This window comes from Chionomys nivalis, chromosome X (genome assembly GCF_950005125.1).
Source record: "Chionomys nivalis chromosome X, mChiNiv1.1, whole genome shotgun sequence".
Classification (NCBI taxonomy): domain Eukaryota; kingdom Metazoa; phylum Chordata; class Mammalia; order Rodentia; family Cricetidae; genus Chionomys; species Chionomys nivalis.
This window is the reverse complement of record NC_080112.1, coordinates 127970110-127980454: the sequence shown is the minus strand read 5'-3', so window position 1 is coordinate 127980454 and position 10345 is coordinate 127970110. Positions and strand designations below refer to the sequence as shown.

Genomic DNA, 10345 nt, shown 5'->3' with positions numbered 1-10345 from the left:
ACCAACAGTTCGAACACATGGGTCCGTGGGGGACATTTCCCATTCAAACATGACAGTAACAATGTCTAGTTAATTTTTTATCAAAACTATTCGGGACTACAAGAAAAGCCTTTTTCAGTCATGAAGTTAAAGCCATGAAAACAGGGATACTATAGACTGACTTGTTTGTGCTAACTTAACTTCACCTCTTGAAAGCCTAACCCCACTAGTATGGCTGCTAGGAAGGGAAGCCTTCGGAAAGTTATTTGGCAGTGAAGCTACTGTGTAAAGCGCCCCCCAGTGAGCACTCACACTGTAATGAGCATGTGAAGAAGCAGTCAGCAATACAGCAGAGAATCCTAACCGCAACCCAGTCATGCAGGGGTTCTTATCTCACATTTGAGATCTGCACAACTGGTGGAAACCCGTTCCAATCATCTGTAAGCCAGCCAATCTGTGCTGCTTTGTACCACAAGACCACAGCCCAAAGCGACCAAGACAAAAGACAATCTCTGACTGCCCTCCTCACTCTTTGGTGGCTGTCAGTTTGGTAGAATAATCTTGTTCTTTTAGATATTTGTCCCTATGCCACACTGGTTTCTACAAATGTGTCACAGTCACAAAACAGGTCCAATGTGACAAAGTTAAATTGTCTTTGGCCAACTTGTTCTAATCTTTTTGCCCATATCCAATAATGTTTTGATATACTGTTTTGGTGAAGTCCTTAGAAATGCATATTTTAGAATATTCTATCCTGCAAGGTTAAGGTTAACCAAAGCTGTACTTAACAAGGTTAATCTAAACTGTACTGAAGGCAAGATGGTACTTTGAAGATTCTTCTTCTTGACACTTAAAGGGATTCTCTCTCTCTCTCTCTCTCTCTCTCTCTCTCTCTCTCTCTCTCTCCTTCCCCCACCAGAGTGTAGCTGCATGTGTTAATGTATGTGGAGATAATTTTGGCGTCGTTCTCCTGGGGAATCATCTACCTTGACATTTTGCGGTGGGGTCACTCACTGAGACCTAGGGCTCCCCTGATTGTGATAGGCTGGTTGGCCATCAAGCCCTCTTTCTACTCCCCCAGGCCTAAGATTATAAGCACATTCTACCACATCTGTTTTTTTTTTTTTTTTTTTTTTTTTTTAAACTAGTGTTAAGAGGACTCCTCATGAAGCAAGCACTTTACCAAGGGAGCTGTCTTCTTAGGCACCTATGTTCTTATATTTGCATAATCTCCAGTTGTTCTCATATAAATTTCATGACATGTTTCATGTTGATAAAGGACAGAGGATGCGATAAACTGACCAAAAGAAGCAAGACACATTTAGATACAGTGAGAAGTGTCAAACTTGTTCTGTTTGGGAGAATTAATAAAAGATACCAATAGACATTTGGATTTTTTCTTCTGATACTGAAATAAGATAGAATTAACTCCTCTATAATAATCTTCATATGAAAGCTGCATTTTGATTTTCCAGGAGACTTTTCAAAAAAGAAATCTCAAAAGTAATCAATGTAGATGATAACTTTTATATTACAATTCTAATTTCCTGCTATAGATTTATCACACATTTGTCATGTAAAATGAAGAAATTTTAATCATTCATTTTAAGATGTACACCAAATGGGAATTAACAAACACTCCAAAAGCTTTTCATTTAAATGGATGCCTTTAAAATTGTTAAAAAAAAATAAAAGGAATTTAAAAAAAATATCATTTTCAGTTTTTAAACTTCATCTAAACCTTAAAAGTAAATATCATAGACAGCATTTGTAAAAGTTGGAGGGAATGCGTGAGAGGGTTTGGAAGGAGAAAGGAGAAAGAGGAAATGTTGTTATTATATTATAATCTCAAAAATATTTTAAAAAGTCATTGTAAAAGAAAGATTAATGCAATCACATTGTAACGTAACTCTATAGCCATGTCTATAGCATCAATTTCACCAGCATCTTAATGTCAAATGTTCTTAGGAATTGAAATGTAGGTAAAATCAGCTGCCTACTGATTGCCCATGTGATCTAACCCTCTGACACTGATGATCTGTGACAAAGATGGCAGACTGTCCCTGAATTTCAGTCCAAGGAAATGGTTAATGACTGACTCAGACAATCACTCATCTTGGTCAGACTATTTTCTCTTAGCTGAGGTGTTCCTAGCTCTGTTATCCTGGTTTTCAGTAGCTTTCCCCAGACCTGAGGTACTTGGTGCCTGAAGCTGGTAGTAGCTGTGGTTGACTTCGATGAAATAGAATACAGCTGCAGTGGTAGGCTATCAATTACCCAATTAACTTCCAAAAGGCTGACTCTTGTAAACCTCTCTGTCCCCTCTTGTTGATTTTGATGAAGCCTTGGGAGAGAGGTCCACAGAGCAGGCAGCTGAGAGCAGTCTTTGGCTAACACACAGGAGAAACTGAATCTTGAGGACAATTGCATGGGTGTGAACCTGGGAATGGATCCCACAGGGAAGTCTCTGAAGTTACTCTCATGTCCACCTTTTCCTCCCTCCCTCCCACTGTGGCCAACCCACCCTCCTCCCTACAAGGGTCTTTCTCACATTCGGTACTCCTGTGCAGGCCCCTGCAGGCAACCATAGGTGTTATGAGATCATGATCACAATGGCTGTGTCACGCCAAGAAGAGAGCATCCTCAGCCCTTTTCGATGTCTTCCAGCTCATACATTCTTTCGACTGCCTCTTCCACAGTTACCTGAGCCTTAGAGGGGCTGATGAAAGTCTCCTGTTTAGGGACGAGCAGCACCTTGAGCAGCCCTGAGTTTCTGCACTCACCACAGTCCTTGACAAAGAGAAGCTATGTGTTTTTAAGATGGTGTGGAGTCATGACTTCCCGGTATCAATATTGTTTAATGGATTCAGTGTAGAAATTGTCATACCGTGAATCATTTTCAGTCAAGACCACGTTTTTCAGACTTTGCCAAAACAAGTTTTCTGCTTTGGGGTTGTCAGGCCACTGGAGGATGGAACTCTTACAGATTCTCCGCCGCAGCCTAAGGTACTGGGAATACTGCAACACGGGTTCCAGGAGGATGAAGATAATCACGTCCATGTTCTCATCCATTAGCCTCTGTAAGGCCAAGTAAAAAGCTGTTTTAAAGTTCCAGCTCTTGGCATATTTTTTGGTTAACACAAAGATTGTCTTCTTGCTCTGGTTTATGCTTTGCACGAGGTTATCGATAATGGCTAATCCTGGATCCCAATCCCTTTCCTCTAAGCAAAGGAGGACGTTTTTGCCTTCACTCTCTTCAAGGTGGTAGCGCAGTTCATTGATGACCCAGTCGGTAACAGACACATCTTTGGTGTCGTAAGAAATGTAAGCATCGTAGAAAGTTCGGGTTGTGGCCAAGGACCTGTAGCCTCTTAACTTAGCTGAACACATGTGATAGATAAACCAAATATCCCAGTAAAACAGATGGTGACCCAGGGTGGCCAACATAACCGTGGCAGTGATGAGGAATGTGAGGGAAAACAGGATCACTGCAGTGGTATCTGAAAGACACGTCATGAGCTCTAGACTCATGATGCTCTTCCCCTTTTGATCCCCAGGACTGGTGCAAATAACATCTACTAATCTAGGAACTGTAATGTGCGTGTTTTCATCTAGCCAGCTTCGAAAATCACTTGAATCGCATGTGCAGTCAAAATGGTTCCCACTCAGTTCCAGAACAGACAAATTTGTTTTAGTTTTGGTTTGCAGGGAGGACTTATTGATCATCTTTATCATGTTGAAACTTAGATCCAGGTGGAACAGACTACTGGCTTCAGAGAGGAAGCCAGGAGGCAGGTGAGAGAATTCATTATGGCCAAGCAGCAATGTCTTCAGGGAATATGTAAACTTAGATAGGCAATTGGTTAGAAAATACAGCTTGTTTCTCCGTAAGTCCAGTAAATGGAGCCGAGGAAAATACTGGAGGGAGGTCCAATTAAAAAAACGTAACCTGTTCCCATTGAAACGCAGCTCTTCGAGGCTCTGGGGCAAGCTGAGGAATGCTTCATTGGGGATTTGTTGAAGGTTATTGTAAGATAAGTCTAGGTGTGTCAGACTCCAGAGACTTCTGAAAATGGTCCAGTAGCTGACGTCATCTGTATTCCACAAAAGGTCAAGGCGGTTTCCGCTGAAAACCAATTCTTTCAGAGACATGCTTTTCAGCTCTTTGTCCTCTGTGAGTGTGTAAATGCCATTGTAGCTCAGGTTTAACACACTGAGGTTCATTAGGTTCTGGATAAATCCTAGGCGGTGTGTTACCCCTGCTATACTGAAATAGTGTTCATTGTGACTCAGGTCGAGCACTTCCAGGTAGCGAAGTTCACTGAAAGCATTGTTGTCATCAAAGTCTAGTCTGTTGTGAGATAAATCCAAATATTTGAGCTGGGGCATGGCTGAGAATTCTGTGCCACTCAACACTTGATTGTTAGCATTGAAGGACAGATTTAAGCAGGCAATGTCCTGAAAAGGTTCAAATTGATTTTTCTCAATAAGGAAAATATTGTTTAAACTTAAATCCAAGGCTTTGCCATAAGCAGCACACTGTGGCTTTATTAAAGGTTTGGTGCTGTGATAAAAATTCGCGTGGGGATCAAACTTGGTGATCGTTGAGCCAGATTTAAGGAGATGGTATGGCAAAGAGGAGTTGTTTGTGTGATCTACTATGGGTGTTATACGGTTCTCTGACAAGGAAATAACTTTCAGATTGGGAAAATCTTGGAAAATTTTAAAATCAATTTTCGTAATAAAGTTAATGCCCAAGTCGATAGTTGTTAAGTTTCGAAGACTCTGAAGGGGTGCAAAATTTTTCTGTTCAAGTTTGTAAAATACATAGCCCTTTAAGTGCAATTTCTTGAGAGAATGAAGCTTAGAGAAGTTCGAGGAAATATTAATAGATGGTAAATATTTGCTTTGTTGAAAGTTGAAAGATAGATCAAGGATTTGTAAATTGGGCAGTTTCGTTAAGAATTCCCCTGAAGCAATTTCTTGTAGTAAATAGTTGAATTCAAGATGGAGTTCCTTCAGATTTGTCAGATTGTCAAACCACGTGGAAGTAATGGACTGGAGAGAAGTGCTGGAGAGGTTTAGATATTGAAGTTTGGTGAGACCTTGAAAAGCAAGGCGATGTATGGTGAGGGACAAGTTTTTCTCACAAGGCGTGCATTGAAATGGGGCATTGTAACACCTCGGACAGTTGCCACTCAGATCTAGTAATGTTAAGTGTTCCAGTCCCTTGAAGTCTTCCTGCGTGATAGTCATAATCTTGGCATTGCTCAGAAAAAGTTTTGTTAGGGAGCTTGGTAGTTTGGGAGGCACGTGGAAAAGCCTGTTGAAAGATAAGGAGAGCACCTTCAAGTTCATAAGGTTTTGAAATGCCCCATCTTCCACGCTAAAGTTTTGATTACAATAAAAATAGCAGTTCCAGCCCAAATAGAGTCTCTCCATGTTCCGAAGCCCCAGAGTGTTGTTTTTAGTTATCGTAATTATATTGTTTTGAATTAGGCTAAGTTCTCGCAAAGACTCAGGCAAGCCAGTAGGCATAGCACACAATTGGTTGTCTTCAAGCAGTAACACCTTCAGATTTTTTAGGTTGAGGAATGCTCCATCTGTAATATTCATACCATTTTTATTTTCATTTGGGTGTGCTTGATTGGCATTGTGGTTCAGATTTATTTTAGTGAGGTTTCGCAGCTCTCGAAAGGACTCGTTTGTTACATGCATGATGGAATTGTCAGACAAGTTTATTTCTGTCACATACTGGCCTATAGTTTGGGGAACTTCTTGTAGTCGGCGATCATTGCATTCTGCAATCACAAGGGCATTTTTCCTTTTCTCATCACAGGGATAGCTTCTGGAATAATTTGCTCTGAAGAAGAACTCACCAGTTCCGGAGGAGAGCAGGCACAAGTAAGTCAGAATCCATGACTGAAGGGCCATGTTTCCCTATGGAAAAATCAAAGGTGGAAGCACAGTATTAGAGCGGCAACATCTGCTGGGTGTTTCTTGGCAGAACTAAGAGTATTCCATCAAACTTATATGATCTTTGAGATGTGAAATGTTACAAATAGTTTAATACATTTCATAGAAGGAGTTTCAGAATATTTATATGTTTGTAACTCCAGGGAACTAAAAGTTCAAGCTGAAACTCTCTGAGATATGATGTCAGAAAGTTTTTGAAGAGGCATTAATCAAGATGCCCCCCATGTTGAGTCTGATGGAGCATGGCTGTGGGTAACACAAAGTCTATAGCACGGCATGGCATGTATTTTTAGCAACAAACTATTTGTATAACCACTCTTTTGCATGTGTAGTGTGCGTGCACGTGTGTGGAAGCCAGATGTTAAAACAGGTTTTTTCTTCAGTCACTGCCTGTTTTATTTACTGAGGTAAGAACTCCCATGAAAACACAGGGCTTACCAAATTGACTTGTCTAGAGAGCCAGCTTGCCACAGAGATCCAGCGTGTTTGCCTCTCAAGACCTGGGATTACAGGTAGGCCAGCACACTTGACCAGTTCATATGTGGCTTCTAGGGGCTCAGAACGTGGGTCCTCGCATGACACAACGAGTATGTTATCCACTGAGTTGTTTTCCCAGCCCTTCTTGGCCTAAGCCTTGATAAAACTTTGTCCAGTCCCTAAGAAGAACTCAAGGCTGGCATCCATTTTCGTATTCTCTAAAACACTGAAGTCAAAGGCATCACCCGCTTAGCATAGTTTTTGCAGTTATTTTCTCTGCTTCTTTTGGTCTTCTGTGGTGATGATGCATATCATTTTCTCATAGTTCTTTACACTGCTTGAAACAACAATCGCTATAAATGATTTTTCCTAATATTTCCCCTCTTAAATTTATGATTTTATTTCCTCACGTTAAAATATCTCTAGAACTATTAAATATCACTAGAACTATTTTGGCATAAAGTGTGAGAGGTAAACTCTTATTCTTTTCTTTTTTGTTTTGTTTTTCAAAGCGAGGCCTTTTCTGTGTAGCCCTGACTGTCCTGGAACTCACTCTATAGGCCAGGTTGACGCTGAACTCAGAGACCCACCTGCCTCTGTTTCCCAAGGGCCAGGATTAAAGGTGTGCACAAACACTTGGCAAGGTATTCTTTTCTAAATGGAGACCCAGTTGTCTCAGAATCACTTACTGAATCACCCGATCGATCCCTGCCTTGTTATGCTCACTGTTCCACTTTCTTGTAGATTTGGATCCATTTTTAGACTCTCTGATCTGTTTCATCTGTCCATTTATATTTAATATGGTCTTATATAGAATCTTCTTATAAACACAACTCAGTAGAAACAATGGATCAAAATATACTAACATTAAAAACTAAAATGTGAGTAGATGTTTATGTGTATTGATGTTTTGTCTGCATGTACATCTGTACCATGTGTGCTTGGTACCCTTGGAGGCCAGAAGAGGGCACACTCCCTGGGAACTGGAGCTACTGATGGCTGTGAGCCACGATATAGGTGTGGGGAATTAAACCTGGGTGCTCTGGAAGAGTTCTGTCAACCACTTAGCTATCTCTTCTTCCCCTGGGAATACTTGTTAAGCACGGAAAAACATATTCAGCTTTATTCAATAAGTTACACCGATCCTAGTTTGAAACCAAATCTGTTGTGCAGCTAGACATGTGAAGCAGGAACTCTCATGTTTTGTATTTTGCTGGTAGAAATAGAAGTTAACGCCACGTCTAAGATGCACAGCAGTTTTCTACACCTTTAAAAAACTAGAAATGTAGACTTGGAATCAGAAATATCAATTCTAGAAGTAGATCCTAGGGACCTTAGCTACACATGCCAATGTCTACATAGAAAGATGTTCTAAGCAAAACTTTTAGCAGCAGCCAAAGTTTGGAAACAATCTAAATGTCTGTAGATAGAGGTCTGGCTGTAGTGCTATCACAGAGTCCGGTGTAGCAATGGGTAATACATAAGATAATTTTTATATTCATCCATTCAACAAATATTTATCGGCTGTATATTTCATTTCAGGAACTGTTTTCAAACTCAACACTGGAAGAGAATAAATGAAAATATCTACCTATCTGATGTCTATACTGAAAGGTAGAAAGGTAGATAGAACATTAGGTAGGAAGACAATAAAAATGAGAAGGGAGATGGTTATGAGGAAGGTCCTTCAGTTGGAGTTACATGACATTTTTGTTATGATTCAACGGGGTTATACATTTGGGAAGAAAGAAATGCATAGAAGTACAGTGTGTCATTCTAGCGAGACCAAGACTACATGCTATCAGCATGGCTTTCCCAGTTGATGCAGATCTTGATCATGTCCCTGAGAGAACGTTGGTAAGGTTTCTATTACAACCTTTAATTACAGAATAAAAAAACACATTAATTTGTAAAGGGGACTATGAGGAATACGTGTCATGGTAAAATCATATCCCAGACATTTTCCTTTGCAAAGGAATAGAGCTACTGAGAGGTAAGACATCCTTGGTGAATCAAGAGAACGGGCTCCATCTACTGTGCTCCCACTTCCTCAAATTCAGATTTCTACACCAGTTTCAAACACAAGTATGTATTTCATATACAACAGAGCAATTGAGCATGAAAAGCTCTACAAACCATTTGTCAGTAACAGAGGAGGAGAGTTGCTCGATGTTCCTTCAGGATGAAAGCAGTCTCCCACACACTTTAAAGTAACTGACTTTGAATTACGGGTCATGGAAATGAATAGAACTGACGGATCAGCCTGAAGTTTCCAACACTAGCCTTCTAAAATGCCACCGAGACAAAAGCACAAGTGAAGAAGTTCCAAGTAGCCGGTCTTTGAAAAGTGCAGCAAAAGATGAGCAGTGGCCAGCAGGGAAGTTGAGGAGAAATAGCTGATTGACCAAGGCTCAAGCCTTGATCGTCTACACAGGTCCTCACAGTGTTTCTGTTCATTACTGTCTTAGCTACTGTGGATTGCTTTGAACAGAAACCATGACCAAGGCACCTTATACAACCAAAGGCATTTAGCTGCAAGCTTGCTTGCAGTTTCAGAGGTTTGGTCCATGATTACCATAGTGGGGAACGTGGAGGCAGGTAGGCCGGCATGATTCTGGAGCAGTATAGTAGCTGAGAGATCACATCGGATACAAAGCTGGAGGCAGAAATAGGGCATGTGGTATGTTCTGCCAGGGAGTGTTTGATGATGTCAGCTGAGTGCCTTGGGAAATAAGCATTGGCAATTGTGGCGGTTTGAATGAGAATAGCCCCCACAGCCTCATAAATTTGCGTTTGCTTCCCAGTTGATAGACTGTCTCTGAAGGATTAGGAGATGTGCACTTCTTAGAGGAGGTGTGTCACTGGGATTGGTCTTTGCGGTTTCAACAGCCCAGCAACATATGGACCAAAATATATTTGCTTTTTCCTATTCTTCTTTCTGTCTTCCTTCCCCAATTCTCCCCTCCCCTCCTTCCCTCCTTCCATTCTCTTCTCTCTCCTCTTCTTCCTCCCCCTTCCTCTCTTCTCTCCTTTCCTCCTCTTCCTTAATCCTTTCTTGTCTCCTCTTCTCCTCACCCCCATTCCCTTTCCCCTATCAACATGTTGGAGATGGAGTGCAGGGCCTTGTGTGTTCTGAGACAGGTGCTCTACCACAAATTCATGTTTGCTGGAGTATAATCAATGAAACACATATGAAATGATGACTATGAGAAGAAAATAGAGAAGCAGCAATTTTTGAGTAAAATACCTGAATGCAATATTGAAAATAAAATATATAGAGACAGACACATACAGAGATGGAGGGAATTCTATGGAGCAGTTTGCACCATAGAATCCTGGGAAGGTTTGGGAGCTGGGAAGCAAAGGCATCTCAGGGGAGGCAGGCCAGTGGATTGGTTGAGAGTCTGAATAAGAAGTTAAAATGGGTACTAGAAAGTGGGCCCAGTAGTTAAGACTGCTCGTCCAGAGGACCAGGGTTAAATACCCAGCACCCACATGGCAGCTTATAGCTGTTTCTAACTCCAGTTTCGGGGGGTCCAACACCCTCCTCTGGCTTTCATAGACACTGAAAGAAAGTGATGGACAGACATACAAGCAGGCAACACCCGCCCCTGTCACACACACACAACTTTATGTATGTTAGATTGTCCTTGTTCCACCCCTTACCAAGACACAAGTCTGGACTGGTGAAATCCAGGAACCTTAGACACACGTCAAGGCCAGGATGAGCTACCAGAGAGAGAGAGAGAAAAGGAAAGATAGAGGGTTAAAGAATGCTCTATTGGTAGAGCTTAGGACACCACACTCATCCCAGGCTTAGTTCTGGGAAGCCTGGCATCTGTCTCACTAGTGAACATCCTCATCAGCACCCCAGGCAGGAAGCTGCACAGACTTGCTTTGGGCGAGCAGGGCC

At 41.4% G+C, this 10345-nt stretch overlaps 1 protein-coding gene across 1 annotated transcript; it reads right to left on the bottom strand.

The window, feature by feature from the left end:
• Positions 1-2826: 2826 nt before the first annotated feature.
• On the bottom strand, positions 2827-5913 carry Tlr8 (toll like receptor 8). Its single transcript, XM_057760818.1, has one exon. The coding sequence runs from the start codon at positions 5911-5913 to the stop codon at positions 2827-2829; it is 3087 nt and encodes a 1028-aa protein (XP_057616801.1).
• Between the last annotated feature and the right edge of the window lie 4432 nt (positions 5914-10345).

What these genes read in the sequence shown, in the direction of transcription:
- Tlr8 (XM_057760818.1), bottom strand. Translation starts at nt 5,913, where the DNA reads ATGGCCCTTCAGTCATGGATTCTGACTTACTTGTGCCTGCTCTCCTCC.